Source organism: Aedes aegypti, chromosome 2 (assembly GCF_002204515.2).
Source record: "Aedes aegypti strain LVP_AGWG chromosome 2, AaegL5.0 Primary Assembly, whole genome shotgun sequence".
NCBI lineage: Eukaryota > Metazoa > Arthropoda > Insecta > Diptera > Culicidae > Aedes > Aedes aegypti.
In genome coordinates, this window is record NC_035108.1 from 222,593,528 (window position 1) to 222,609,512 (window position 15,985).

Consider the following 15,985-nt stretch of genomic DNA (forward strand, 5'->3'; position numbering starts at 1 on the left):
GAAAAATGTCTGCTCTGATGCTATGAAGAATCAAACTCTTATCTCTTTTTTGGTTCCGTTTTGTCTTCTTGGTTCTTGTTTGGTCTCCTTTCGGTCTCTTTTTGGTTCATTTTAGTTCTCTTTTTGGTCTCTTTTGTCTGGTAAGAGGTCTTCAATTTCTTATTTTTAAGGCACTCAGAAGTCTCATGAAAATGAGGGGGTTAGGAGATAAAAGTGGTGTGAGTAAAAAAACCTAGTTTTAAGAAAATCTACTTTGAAGTTTTTCCAGCAATTTTTCATACTACACAAATTGTTTGGGAGTCAAAAAAGAATAATGTTATTTTTCTGTTGAGCGGAAAAATCTGCAGAAAATATCGTTCGAACGCTTGGAAACAGTAGAAGTTTCTCCACTCAACTCAAAAACGATCAAAATGTTACTTACTACCCTCTACGTTTGAGCCCCTCAAATATAGTAACTTTCAATATCCAGTCCAAGGTTAAAATTAGTCTTAGCTTTACTGTGCACAAAATATTTGCCAACGTTTGTCCTAACCATGGTTTCGAACCTGGACGTTTATAATCAATAATAATAACACTCACTTATAATCTAACTAAATAAAAATGGAGTGGTGTTTGTATGTCACGAAATGGCTTGAAAACAAATGAACGTAAGTTTTTAACAGTTGTACTCGACAAGGGATGTGACGTGATAGTACGATGAAAGCCTCCGGAATAATCGGGAAAACGAGAGACATTTTGTATGGAAATTACATGAGTTTTTCAACAGACTATTTGATGGCAATCCGAAGTTTGCCGGGGCAACTAGTCAATAATAATAACACTCCAGCCCAAGTGAAGGAAATTTCCATTACGAAAAGATCCAGGACCGACCGGTACTCGAACCCAGATTTTTTTAGCATGCAAACTCTTATTGAACAATGTTTATTTATTAGAACAGAACGACTTAGAATACAACTTCACAACTTTATTTATAGCTTCGTAGTACTTCGAAACAATTTTTAATATGTGAATAACTAACCTAATAAGGTGGGAAATCCATACAGTATTGTCAAGGTTTGTTTCTCGTGTGCTGAAAAACACCCACTGCGAATTTTTACTCCGTGCGATCTTTTGCCCCAATTAGGACATGTCCAACCTACAAAAATACCTGGATAAGATAGTCAAAGGATGGTCTTGGTGTTAGGCTTGACGAAATATCTGTCAAATGAATGATCTATGTATAAATGACTTGTAAACTATTTTTATAAAAAAAATGTCCAGCTAATCTCAAAATCGATTTTCTACACCCTTGATACTATATTAATTTATCTAATTTTGAACAGAATACTGTTTAGACGAATAAATTGAAAATTTGTTGTTCAAGGAAACAAATCTAGTACATGCAAATAAATATAACCTTGGTGTTTGGAACACTTGTTCCTTACAAATTAAGGAACCAATTGACGCAGTGAACCAACACTAACGTGGAAGTTTATCAAATTTTGGACAAAATTACTTTTAAGCAAAGAATTTTCCCAAATGTGTTTGTTTGTATTGTTGAGAATATTTTTCGTAATATTGTATTATTAATCATTGATGGAACACAATAAACTTTATCTCTAATGACTTCTATTCCTTTTCATTTTTGACAGTATATTGGAAAACAGAATTCCAAAAATATGATTATGACTAATTATATCATGATTTCAGTGTGTTTTCATCTTATACATTTACACCATGATTCAATGTTCTGAAAAATACAGGGAAAACAAGCAAGTTACTTTATTAACTATATAGAAATTCGGTGTAGATGATTGGATTAATAGATTAAGTAAAGCTCTTAATATACCCTTTTTGTCGATTTCAATCATGCTGACGGCAGAAATGATGCGCGAATTCTTATTCTTTTAGCTAAAATACTCTATTCTTTTCTATTAGAAATCACGTCAAATACAATTGAGATTCAAAGCTTCTTTTTTTCATTTGTGTAAATATGAGTAATATAGGAGAAAATAACCCTCTTAAAAATTTCTATGAGATATTGGGAAAGAACATTTCCTGGTACCAAAAAGAACCAGCAACAAAAGCAATAGTAAATGAAATGCAAGATTAATGTGATATGGACAATTCAATTAGAAATCAGCGTGAACAGCCACAGATTATGCACGCTTTGCTCTTACGTTTAACGTGTCGTTCCTGGCTCGCAATTCTATACGCACATAAGTCAGCATTGGTCACATCGCGGTATGTCATATTAATCTCATTCATCATTGAATTTCCGCTTTCCACCCAAACACAACACAACCGATATTATCTACCAGCAACGAGGGGTTCCCTGTATAGCATGTAGCTCGTACATTTTAAAATACACAACCGACTAACCCATGCTCCCTTTCTATCTTTGACGCTTTCAGATACTTGGAACAGAGCTGGTACGAGCTCACGTGAAAAAATCGAATGCCCTGCCGCTTAAGGTATACAGCGTCACCATACCATACTGGATAGTGGAAGCATACAAATCAATCGGAATGTTCGGTTTTGGAGCCGCCTGCAGCCAGCTGTTGACCGACGTGGGGAAATATACCATCGGTCGGTTACGGCCACATTTCTTTGATGTAAGTAGCATACAACAAAAGGACAGTTCGATACGTGGCTTAAGAATATATAAACACCTACGAAGCAAACATTATCTCATTGATTTATTATGGACAAAACAAACATATTCAACATAAATTCTAACGTTTTCGATTGTGTTTTTTATTGGCTGTTGATGAATGTTTTGTATGAAAAAAGGTTGTGGATAATTTCGACTCTTCTGTTAGATAACTTTTACAAAAGAAACATTTTTCATAATTTATTTCTGTGTTGTCAACATCACTTTAAGTTTCTAAACTTCTCTAAAGAAGCCATTTCTGGCTTCTAGATATTGTTTCACTTTTAGACATCTAATTTAAGTGCTTGCACAGAATATTGGCTGCATCATGGAAATAATTAAATTTGTTCTAATGTTTTCATGTCAGCGTTTATGTTTGCAGGATATCAATGATTTGATACAAATATTTAAATGGTCACTAAAACTTGGGGATTGAAGATAACCCCAAAAAATACAGCAATCAGATTATTCACGAATACTATTCATAGATAGACGGATAGATGGAAAATACTGAAATATTTTGAAGCAAGAAATGGGGACAACCATAACAACCGTTCCATTTAGGGAGATAGGCTATACCATTAGGAGTGTCGTTACTAAGAAGGTTAGGGCGCACTCCATTATTCCTTCCCTGGGATGGGACTCATGTACTTTTCCCGTATGTCCTGGCTCTAGAGCCTAAGCTTAAGCGTCCTTACTTGCTCTCTGAAACGAGAAGAAAAATAGTTCTGAACTCTCTCCCATTTTTCAGCAATATATGATATATTACAGTGGAAATATAAAATTACAAGGAACGTTCTCATCAATTTCAATCAGCTACAGTCTACGCTCTTCACTCATTATACTATTCCTTTTCATAATGTACATTTCCTTGACTTCCCTGGGCATAAAGTTTCATCGTACTCAGTTAGTAACTGTGGAAGTGCTCATACGAACACTAATCAGAGAAGCAGGATCTGTCCCAGGGGATCATGCACAAATTACGTCACGCTCTAAGGGGGGGAGGGGGTCAAGCCAAGCGTGACAAGCCTTACAAAATTTTCGGAGGACTCATACAAAAAGTGTGACAAATGGGGGGGGGGTCGAAAAAGTTGAAATTTAGCGTGACATAATTTGTGTACCATCCCCAGTTAGAACGAAATGCCAAGAAGAAGAATAAGAATAAAGCATATTTCGCACTTCTGTTAATGCATGGACAGTTTGTAATGTTTTTATAAAAAAAATCCTTCAAAAAATCTTCAAGTGAGCATCTGTGAAGTGAACAGAAACTTTGTTTTTGATATTTGTTATGAAAAATTTGATGTAAATATCGCTATTAATGCTTCGGAATGACAAAAATCTTGTGTTTATGCAAAGTGCTTGGTAACCTTTAAAGAAAACCGCCACTTCCATTAGAGGCATGAATGTTCATTAAGGTGAAGATGGAAGCCAAATCTCAAATTTTCAAAATCATAAATCTAGAGAATCGAACACCCGTTTCGGCTGAAAACTTGATCGATTGGTCAACTTTAGCGAGTAACCAATTCATCAAGTTTTCAGTTTAAGCGGGTGATCGTCATTTAACATTCATACAAAACAAATGTTTCAACTTAAATGTTTTAAGCTATTTATGAGGAGGATCAAACCAATCAATGTGGCCGCCCGTTTCGCATTCAACGGTTTGTTTTTGATCGTCAATATGAAAAGTAAAATTAAGTTCAGAATATAAAGATACATTTATTGTTGTAATTTTATCCCTTCTATCCATCAAAATCAAAACTATGTAGGAAGCATAATGCTTGAGCCTACCCTAGGTATACTCCAAAGCGTTATGTAATTTGCAAAAGTCGTCTAAATTGTTTTCAAAAAAAAATATAACCTATACTTATGTCCCATTAAATATATAAATAAACAATAATTTCTTAATTTTTCAGGTTTGTAATCCCAGATTGCCTGATGGTACCACTTGTAAAGATCCACAAAATCATGGTCGTTACATCGAAGATTTCATTTGTACCAGCGAAAAATCATCGGCTCGTATGTTAAAAGAAATGCGCCTATCATTCCCTAGCGGTCATTCCAGTTTTTCCATGTACACTCTCGTTTATTGTGCGGTAAGCTATCATTGAACAATTGAACATATTGATGCTCAACCTGATATTCTTTGTTTTCCAGATCTATCTACAATCCAGAATGAACTGGCGAGGATCCAAGTTATTGAAACACTTTCTGCAATTTCTGCTTATACTACTAGCGTGGTACACATGTCTAAGCCGAATTTCCGATTATAAACATCACTGGTCAGATGTACTGGCTGGAGCAGTTCTGGGTTCCACAGTGGCAATCGTTGTCTCCAACTACTGTTCGGATCTCTTTGATGCACGCGCGAAACGCACAAATATTTTGCCACAGACACGCTATGAACTCAGCCCAAACCACACTATTTCCAACGGAAACCAGCAGTAGTTGATAGTGATAGAGCTTACGTAGCATATGTGATTTTTTTAAATCTATTACCTTTCATGTCGAAAGGACAGTCGACCTACATATTTACTATATTTATTATATAGTAATGGATTAATTTATTTTACGTAACAAACCTTTCAAGAAGAGACAGCTATTTATTGATTGAAACTGCTGCATCCTGTAAGATAAGATGTTGTTTTAAGAAAATGCCGAAAATCTTCCGTTTTTTTTTTTGTTTTATGTCATTGGCAATTGCTAAGCGTGCTACAAAATTGTATTAATAAATATAATATTTTTAAACTTCATGATAATACCTTATTTGAACGAAACGTGAAACATCCCTAGTGGGGCAATAGCTTAATCACATCTTATACCTTAAATACGATTCGTCACAAAATCATAAATTCCCCCTCTTTCTAATAAGCCACGTCATTTATGGACAGTCTCAAAGGAAACACCATTCACAAAAAATAGAGCAAAAATTCTTCTGTGGTATCAGAGTGATAACAAATTACAGTCGTTTCACTTCCTTCTCGATTGAGGAATTGGGAAGCAAGATGGCCGTATGTACAATAGGCCTTTTCATGTGACAGATCCGTCTATGCATTTGTTTACATCGGTGGAGGACCGATGCTAACACGGGCCTGTCATTTTCATAGAAGAAGTGTCAAAGTGCTTCCCGATCAGCTGATTTGAGACGTCATTTGAATAGGCCTATGCCAAGATGAAATGAAGTTATTTACTCTCGTTCTTGTTTACGGCGGATCCAACTTTCGATCGAATCCTATTCGTTCGAATCCATAGCCCACTTTCGAACGTAAACAAGAATAGGGGTGATTATTCTCAAATCTCTGTTAGAATGTTATCAAAAAAAAAAGTTCAAAAAAAGAACACTGGAAACAAAATAGGTAATACTGTGTATGTAACATACAATGTGTAATTTTTTTTTTTACATTTTGGTGCCCTGGGGGAAGTGGCTCGGTGGATGCGATCATGTTCCGAATTGGCCACTTCTCTATGGGCTTCTGGAATCTCCTATAGAGTGTAATTGGAGTGTTATTACATCTAGTGGTTCTGAAAATTCTCCACATCCTCCAAGGCACATGGAACGTATAGTAGACGGTGATTATAAAACTGCTTCCGGAAGCATGAATTTTAAACATATTGAAGTTTGTTTCCTATATTGACAGTCGGTAGTTTTTAAAATGCTATACCTATATTGATATGGTTCTGAACATGTTCCTAATTGACCATTTCCCCCAGGGCACCTGAAACCTACTATAGAGTGGTCAGTACATCTAATGGTTTTGAATATGCTGCTGGAAGCATCATTTTGAAGTCTGATGCCCATTTAGATATAGCTCTGGATAACATTTACATGATTGGAAATACAAACGTGACTGACCATATTTTCCAGAACCAGTTTTACGAAATGGTCATATTTATAAAGATCTCCAACGAATCTTAATGCGTCTGCCGGCATTCAACTGCCTATTAGTTCTACTTTCTAGGAAAATTGTAAACATCAATACAACTTCAAACCACACAAAAATACTAACAACAAAAAAAATGCCATTTGGACCTCGGAAAATCCGGAACATCTCCGGTGTTCGGTGGCCAATATGCATGGCCAAGCAAGTTCCTGACGCTAAACCAAATTTGCCGAAGAATGCTACTAGATCACCCATTTTTCATAAAGTTATAAGCATTTGAAATTAGGCAAAATTTTGCCTATCCCCTGTACTGCCTATAAAAGCATATCTGTCCCATAACCATCTCACCTTTTTTCATTGCAACTTCCATGTTTTAATATATACTTTACCATGCATGTAAAAATTAACACACTTTGTTTGAAAATGTTGTGGAAAAATATGGAGTTAGTCAGTCCCATATTAAAAAATAAAAGCATAACATCAGTGCGCATCGTACCTTCGTGCTGTGCGTACACGAATTCTCTCTGCTTGTTGGCCAACAAATAAAAGGTCGTCTCACTGATTTTGATAGTCGTATATTCCGCTTCAAAACTACAATTATAAATCCATTAATATCCATTTTTACTCCTACAATCTTACTTACTATTTCAGTGGGCCTTGCAAGCTAATTGGCCAATAAATTCAATCCGCTGTTCCGCCACGTAGGTCGGGTTCTATATTAGAATTGCTAAGTTAAATTAGAATAATTGCACAATCGTATTATCGTATCGTATACCTTTAGTGATTTTCAGGATGCAACTATTTATAAAAATAAAGTAATAAATTCAGGGAAATCTTTATAACAATGTTGTTCGATCAATGCTTTCTTTAGAAGATGACAGGTAGAATGATATGACAAGCAACTGAAGTATATCTAGTCTATAAAGTATAGACGGGCGTATTTACATCCTGACGGCAGGGTTGCCGATCATTGTCCTACGCCAACATCCTCTCCCGGGTGCATCTTGCTGCCAGCCAAGACTGCACGATGCTCTCCTTCTACATCCATTAGCGCTAGCTTCGACACCGGACGACGTAGTTGACCGTTTGATGTTTGTACTATTGCCTGGCGTATTCTCCCTTCACTGTCCTTCACAACTTTAATTACTCTTCCACGAGTCCATCCGTTCCGTTTTTCCTCATCGGCAATTAAAACCAAATCTCCTTCAGTAACGGCTCGGACTTCACTGAACCATTTAGCTTGTCTACGGATCACTGGCAAATATTCGGTTAACCAGCGTTTCCAAAAAATGTCGAGTCTTCGCCGAATTTCATCCCACGTGTTTCGAATGATTCTTGGATACGACAAAATTGGTGCTGGAGGTTGCCTGACTCCACTCGAGCTTCCTAGGAGAAAGTGATTTGGCGAGAGTGCTTCAGATTCTTCCGAGTCAATCGGCAGGTACGTAAGAGGCCTGGAATTGACTAAGTGCTCCGCCTCCACAACCATTGTGTATAGACCTTCATCATCTAGCTTTCCAACTGAGTAGGCCGATTCCATTGCAGTCTTCACCGATCTTACCAGACGCTCCCACGCACCTCCCATGTGCGGAGCGCCTGGTGGAATAAAAGTCCATTTTGTTGAAGCATTGGTGAAAGTATATGCAAGATCTTGACTAATTTGTTCTCGCAGAATCCGTTCCGCTCCGTGGAAATTGGTTCCATTATCGGTGAAAAATTCTATTGGAGAACCCCGTCGAGAGACGAATCTTCGAACACACGAAATGCAAGATGCAGCAGATAAGGTGTAGGCGACCTCTAGATGGACTGCCCGAACCGTGAGACAGGTGAAGAGAACGATCCACCTTTTCACATTTGATCTTCCTACTTTTACCAACAGGGGTCCAAAATAGTCTATACCGGTATAAGTAAATGGGCGAACATGGTCGGCAAGACGTACTGAAGGTAACGGAGCCATAGGCGGAACTTGTGGAAGGGCCCTCCGAAGTTTGCATAACTGACAATTGCGAGAAATTTTTCGTACCAATGTTCGGAGTCGCGGGACCATGTACAGTTGTCGCATTTCGTTAAGCACTGTCTCGTGATTAGCATGCCTGTAAGTGCGGTGATACCAATCAACGAGTAGTGATGTCACAGGGTGTTCTCTAGGCATGAGTACTGGATATCGAAAGTCAGCGAGCAGATGTTTTGCCTTCCTCGCTCGACTATTTTGGCGAATTACACCCCTGTCATCCATGGTCGGTACGTATTGGTACAAAACGCTCCCCGAATCGATCGCTTTTCGTTGATTTGAAGGTAAAACCGCATTTCTCGATAATATCAGCACCTCATCAGGATAGGTTTCCCGTTGCACTTGCTTGTGGATAGCTTCTCTAGCGGTTAGCAGCTCTTCTTGAAGTAGTGGTCCCGTGCGTCTCGGGTTTCCTGTTCGAGCGTTGTCGACGAAGCGGATCACGTAAGCCATTACACGGTGTAGCCTCTCCCAGCGAGAAAATCGTTCATAGTTGATGAACGGTTCTATCACCGCATGATATAGGACGACTGGGCGCATTTCTTCGGTAGTTACAGGCAACTGTTTTCTTGATTGTGGCCAATTGTCCTCTGACTGTCTTAAGAAATCAGGACCACAGAACCACTTACTTTCTTCGGTGAAGTAGGGGCCACTTCCCCACTTGGTCGCTTCATCTGCGGGATTCAATTTTGAGGGGATCCATCTCCATTCACTAGCCTTCGACGAATCAAGGATTTCTCCCACACGGTGAGCAACGAAAGGACGGTAGTTTCGAGGATCTGCACGAATCCATGATAACGCCGTAGTAGAGTCTGTCCACAAGCACCTTCTGATAACAGGAGTGTTGTGGTTCTCTAAGGCGAACTTCATCAAGCGAGTTCCAAGTACACATCCCTGTAGCTCTAATCTTGGTACCGACATTGGCTTTACTGGTGCCACCTTAGCTTTGCCAGCGACAAGAGCGCATTGTGGATTGCCTTCTCGAGTTAACGTGCGGAGGTACACAACACAGGAATACGCAGTCTCGCTGGCATCAACGAAAACATGCATTTCGGCGTAGTTATAGGTTTCCGAAGTGGCCTCTGGAAAGTAACAACGTGGAAGACGAATGGTTGAAATAAATTCGATCATTTTGGTCCATTTTTTCCAGAGTTCAAATGCGTTGTCGTCTACTTGCTCATCCCAATCTGCGCCTGCTCGCCATAAGTACTGTATAAGTACTTTTCCGTGTATTAGGAAAGGCGCCAACATTCCCAGTGGGTCGAATAAAGTCATCACGCATCGCAGTATTTGTCGTTTCGAAGGGCGCATATTGGTGGCGATCAATTTTCGCACATCCTAACTCATGTGAGTAGAGTAGCTTAACTCATCTGTTCGAGGGGTCCACAGCATGCCAAGGACACGTTCGGATTGCTCATTACCAACGAGGCTAAGGTTCTTACAGGAAAAGGACTTCACTTCTCCAAGGCGAGCTAGAACTCGCTCACTATTCGAACGCCATCCACGAAGAGTGAACCCGCCATTCCGGTGAACAAGACGAGTTTGGTTTGCTATTTGATAGGCTTCTTCTTCACTGTCGAAACTTTCTAAATAGTCGTCCACGTAATGACATTTGATTATACTCTGCGCTGCTCGAGGAAATTGGCCGGAATGCTCCCTCGCGTTAAGGTTCTTCACGTATTGGGCGGACGCTGGGGAGCACGTAGAGCCAAAGGTGGCAACATCCATCAAATGGATCGTTGGCTTTTCGGAAGGGTCTGAGCGCCACAAGAATCGTTGCGAATGTTTATCACTTTCACGAATATGTACCTGGTGAAACATTTCTTGAATATCTGCGCTAATCGCCACATGGTACAGACGAAATCGGAAAAGAACACCAGGAAGCGAAGCAAGCTGATCTGGACCCTTCAGCAAAGCAGTGTTGAGAGATACTCCGTCAACTTTGGCGGCCGCGTCTCATATTATGCGTATTTTGCCAGGTTTCTTAGCGTTGGTCACAGCTCCCACAGGAAGGTACCAGATTTTATCCGGATTCGCTTTGGAGAGTTCTTCCTCTGAAGCTGGATGTGCGTATCCCTTCTCACTGTATTCCTTAATTTGTCGATGAAGATTTTCTTTTAGAACGGGATCGCGCTCCATGCGCCGTTCTAGGCATTTTAATCTGCGTAGTGCCATCGAATAGCTTTGTGGAAGCTTGATATTTTCTTCCCTCCACAGTAATCCGGTTTCAAATCGGTGTCCGATGCGTTTGGTCGTACTCTCTAGAAGGTATTGGGTGCGTTGGTCTTCTTCAGATAGTACGTTGGTCTTCGTACCTTCGCCTACTGCTTCAATCTCAAAGAACTGTTTCATCGTTTCGTGTAGCTCACAGTTTTTGTTACATTCACACACATGGTAACTGTACGTTTCAACAGGACCATCAGGCTGCCCACCATACACACACCAGCCGAGTCTGGTTTTAACCGCTACAGGACCGGTTCCATCTCCTTCCTTAACCTTCAGTGGAACTGCCAAGCGCAAATTGTCTATCCCGATCAGCAATTTTGGGACGGCGTTTTCGTAACTCTGCATTGGAACTGTTTGCAAATGTCTAAAACGTTTCCTCGCCTCCTCCAGGTGGAAACTTTGACTGGGCAGGTTTAGATAATCTACAGTTCGTGCTTCCGCCACCTTGAAAAGTGCACCATGGTTCTTTCCAGAGATTTCAAATGAGACCATTCTCGAATTCTTCTCTCTTCGTGAAGTGTTCCCTGTCCAGTGAAGACAGAGAGGATGGGGATTACCAATCAGGTCCAACTGTTCTGCAAGGTCATCCTCAATTAGCGTTAGCTGAAATCCTTCGTCTAAGAAGGCGAAGACATCAATGGAGCAATTCTTTCCATGGATCGTGACCGGGATGATCCTGAACAAGAATCCCGAGCTAGATGAGCGATGAACATTATTTACTGCGTGTTCTACCGGCGTAGTAACTACAGCTTGTTTAGACGAATGAAGAAGGGGATGGTGTCGGTATGAACAGCCATCTACATCACATCGGATTGCGCTTCGACACGACCTTTTTCCATGCCTAAACAGGCAGTTCTGGCAAAGTCCTAGTGATCGCACTCTTCGCCAACACTCGTTTACGCTGAGATTTTTGAATCCATTGCACTCTCGTACACGGTGGCCTTCCATGCCACAGAATAAACATTCGTATGCTTTCGGTTCATTTGGCTCATCCAATGGCTCCTCATCGTTCACCATGTGCGAATTCACATATCCTCTAGTCCTCAATTTACCAGTGATAATTGTTTTTCCAACATCTTGATCATACTGAACGACGCTCGATGCATCTCGTACAACGTCAGCCATGTAGTTTGAGAATGTACTCAAGTCCACTTGTGCAGCCCCACGCCTGTAACCAGCCCACATAAGTTTTTGATCTGCCGGCAGTTTTCCCACTAGCTCTTGTAAAAGTGTGGGATTAGAAAGATGAGCTTGTTCTCCGGCCGCCACAACATGGTCGCACAGCGCTTGGACTGCCAAGCCATAGTCGATCAATCCTTCGAGTCCCCTTGGAGCTGGAAGCGATCGTACATCCTTCAACAGCGAATTAATTAGCATTTCCGGCCGCCCAAACCGCATTCTAAGGGTTTCTATCACCTGCGGTACCGCTTGAGGCAGTACTAAGCGACTACGAACAGTGTCCAGCGCGTGTCCTTTAAGGCAGCGTTGAAGGCGAACCATGTTTTCCCCATCTGTGAATCCGCAAGCAGTCGTCGTGTAATTATAATTCGATATAAAAATTGGCCATTCCGATGGATTCCCTGTAAAGGCCGGAAGATCTCGCGCTAAGGATTGTCTGGCTGCGAGTTGCTGCGGAGTTGGTCCAGAGTTCATCATTGGTAGATTGCACTGTATATTTATCGGAGGAGGCTGGATTTGCTGATTTTCGATATTTGATTGTAGGGGCGCGCGTTCTATACGCTGCTGCTTGTCGACGTTTCGTTCACCAGTATTGATTCTTCTTTCGGCCCAGGCAAAACCAGGTGGGGGTCTCTGAATGCAAGGATCTCTCGGGTAATGTTCCAAACCGCTGCTTGTCTGCATCTCCGGAGCGTTCGTACGAACCTTAGGCAACGCTCCCGTTGCCTTTACTGGAGTACTAGTTGTAACTTGAAGTTCGGCGAGCAACTGCTTACACTGATCCAACTGGTCCTGTAACTCCAAGAGTTGTTCATTTGATGGATTTGGTTGTTGTTGACAGTCGTCTAACTTCTTTTGTAAGTTCTTCAACGAATTTGCTGCACCATTCAGCTCTTGGTTTTCTCCATCGACCGTATTTGAATTGCGTTGAACCCGAGAGGCTGCTGGTGGCTCAATACTTCCTCCCACTGCGCCTTCTTCTGAGTACAACCAATCTTTTACCTGTGACATTGCCGTACGACGACTTACTTTACTCTTTTGGCTTCTTGTTTCTTCGGCGATGGTGGCATCCAATAGCTTCTGCTGTTCATCAAGAAATTGTTTCTGCAGTTTCAATTCCATGCGCTGCTTCTCCAATTCTTGTTGTTCTTTCAGGCGATTCATAGAATCAGCCAATCGGGAAGCGCGCGTTGAAATAGAACTAATTGACGAGGCTTTCGATGGTATTCCAACGCACTTGGAGCAGCTCCACGGTTTATCGTTAATGGAATCGGTGACACCAGCACATTTATAGTGCCACCAATCGTTGCAGGCATCACATTGGACCATGTTATCCACTGTAGTAGGTTTATCGCAGGCGATGCATTCACAATCCTCATCGTGGTTGAGGTTAGAATTCCGCATTGGACTTCTCGTCACTGGCATCGTGAAATATTTTGAAGATTTTGTTGGCCAACAAATAAAAGGTCGTCTCACTGATTTTGATAGTCGTATATTCCGCTTCAAAACTACAATTATAAATCCATTAATATCCATTTTTACTCCTACAATCTTACTTACTATTTCAGTGGGCCTTGCAAGCTAATTGGCCAATAAATTCAATCCGCTGTTCCGCCACGTAGGTCGGGTTCTATATTAGAATTGCTAAGTTAAATTAGAATAATTGCACAATCGTATTATCGTATCGTATACCTTTAGTGATTTTCAGGATGCAACTATTTATAAAAATAAAGTAATAAATTCAGGGAAATCTTTATAACAATGTTGTTCGATCAATGCTTTCTTTAGAAGATGACAGGTAGAATGATATGACAAGCAACTGAAGTATATCTAGTCTATAAAGTATAGACGGGCGTATTTACATCCTGACGGCAGGGTTGCCGATCATTGTCCTACGCCAACACTGCTCTTGGAAGTTTTCTTAAAAACTACCTAAAGCAATAAAACAGTACTTTTCAGTGCTACAAAAACAGTACTTTTCAGTGCTAAAATTAAAAACGGTACTTTTCAGTGCTACCAAAACAGTAGGGGAACTGGGTGTAAAATGCGCCGTTGGGGTAAAACGCGCCACCATTGTTTTGAACGAACTACGTGCTTTGGGACGCTGTTTTCCACCAGAGATAATGGAAAATGTATTAAAATGCTGCTCTATATATATAGTTTTTGATGTTTTCCTGGCGAAAATCGTGAAAAACTCAAAAAAAACGTTTTTCGCTGTTTTCGTTGTAATTTTGTGTTATTTTCTAGGCCATTTTTCAGGCCGATAAACAACAAAACTTTTGAAACTATCACCGAGAATCGACTTGTGCACTCCCATAGTTCGTATTTCATGTGAAAAAAGTGTTGAATTTATCCTTAAAAAGCGTATTGAAGGACTTAAACTTTAATCAACTCATGGGGCAAAACGGCCCCTCCTATTTCATAACACCAAAACAGCCGTTTGAATTCAAATTCCAGCAAACGTAATGCCAAGCTGTAGTTACGTGCCAATTTGAACCTTACAAATGCACATTTTTCGAATCAGCATGTATACTATAATCGAACAATAACATCTGATCAAACGCCCTTATGTATGCAACGTAGGGTGCAAGCATGATTGCGCATGCGTGCGCGCGAATGACTAACGCCGAGATCAGGTGGCGCGTTTTACCCCGCAAAAAATAAAAATGCAGATAAGCAAGCCTTTTATAAAAATAGATTTATTAACCCCAACAAAAAGAAAATGGATGGCTGTTTCTACAATTTGATAGAAAACATGTTTGTCTATAAGATAATGAATAAAAAAAGGCTTATAATAATGTTCTTCATAGCTTAAAACCCTTCCTTCCTTAGAGGGCGCGTTTTACCCCCAGTTACCCTACTTTTCAGTACTATTTTTTCTACTATTGATCCCTTTACGATCCTTGTTTGGACCCGTGCCTTCGATTTTCGTTGGACCCGTTGGCGAAAGTTAGCGGTGGTAATCCTTCTTGGACACCGTCTTGGGAAAAAACCTCTCGAAGGTCACGCCTTCTTTCGTTTATTAACTAAACATGGTATCAACAACAAACAAAAGGAAGGGTGAATCTCTGAATTCACTACTTCCTTCCAAAAAAGTGGGTTTTAAAACTGTCACTACACGTGGCAAGAATGGAAGAAAGGACGCTTCCCCGGAATGCGAAGTTTCTTCCAAGGGTGAAATGAATAATTGTATCGAAATGAGCAATCAGTTCGATGCTCTAGACAAATTTTCCGAACACCAAATCGAAGCAGCCTCTAGCCCAGGCTCTTTGATTCAAGTGAGGAAGCAAAGAGTGCCGCCTATCGTGGTCAGTTGTTCCGAATTTGGGGGATTTAGGCAGGAGATCTTGAACTCCATTAGGGGAATCAAGGTTTCCTTCCAAATCGCAAAGAAAGGAGACTGTCGCGTTTTGCCGGAAACTCTTAAAGATCGTGAACTTCTTCTCAAACATCTTGAAGAGAAGAAGCACAAATTTTTTACTTATGACGACAAAACTGAACGTTTGTTCAAAGTTGTCTTGAAAGGTCTCTCAAGTGACTATAAATCACCTGAAGAGATCAAAAATGGAATAAATGGTATACTTGGATTTTCCCCAATCCAAGTAATCATTATGAAAAAGAGAACCCAATCTGGCATTGTTCGGAAAGGGCTTTCTCAAGAATTTTATTTAGTTCACTTTAACAAAAAAGAACTAAATAATATTAAAGCTTTAGAAAAAGCAAAACTTATGTTCGATGTCCGTGTGACATGGGAACATTTCCAGAAACCTGGAGGAAATTACCAGAACCCCACTCAGTGCCGTCGGTGCCAAAAGTGGGGTCATGGTACAAAAAATTGTCGCATGGATGCTAAATTCATGATTTGCGGAGGTTCTTCTCACGCCAAAGACGTCTGTCCAGTGAAGGAAGATACCACCAAATTCATATGCTGTAATTGCGGGGCTAACCATAAGTCCAATTTTTGGAATTGTCCTTCACGCAAAAGGGTCATTGAGGCTCGTGCCAGGCAGATGAAAGATAATATCCGTTACGATAACGGTCGTTTCCGGAATTTGCCTG

The 15,985-nt window shown here is 40.4% G+C and overlaps 2 protein-coding genes and 1 long non-coding RNA gene across 4 annotated transcripts in view; 1 reads left to right on the forward strand and 2 right to left on the reverse strand.

Annotated features, from left to right (window-relative positions):
- The window catches only part of LOC5569026 (putative phosphatidate phosphatase), a 63,691-nt gene extending 58,311 nt beyond the window's left edge, over window positions 1-5,380 (forward strand). Inside the window, exons 5-7 of the mRNA XM_001658234.2 lie at window positions 2,394-2,594; window positions 4,546-4,725; window positions 4,787-5,380. Of these exons, the coding sequence (XP_001658284.1) occupies window positions 2,394-2,594; window positions 4,546-4,725; window positions 4,787-5,077 (672 nt within the window). The 3' untranslated portion in view covers window positions 5,078-5,380. The remainder of the gene's footprint in view (window positions 1-2,393; window positions 2,595-4,545; window positions 4,726-4,786) is intronic.
- LOC110676395 overlaps window positions 1-15,985 on the reverse strand; it is a 151,522-nt gene that overhangs the window by 21,088 nt on the left and 114,449 nt on the right. Inside the window, exon 5 of one of the 2 annotated variants that reach the window (XM_021844124.1) lies at window positions 2,657-3,337. The exons of the other annotated variant lie outside the window; for it this stretch is intronic. Coding sequence (XP_021699816.1) covers window positions 3,304-3,337 — 34 coding nt within the window. The 3' untranslated portion in view covers window positions 2,657-3,303. Of the gene's footprint in view, window positions 1-2,656; window positions 3,338-15,985 lie in introns of those variants that run through there. 2 annotated transcript variants of the gene reach the window in all.
- On the reverse strand, window positions 13,414-13,822 carry LOC110676396. Its single transcript, XR_002500337.1, has 3 exons — window positions 13,619-13,822; window positions 13,487-13,556; window positions 13,414-13,434 (listed from the first exon to the last, which is right to left on the reverse strand). It is a non-coding gene; the product is annotated as an uncharacterized LOC110676396 (long non-coding RNA).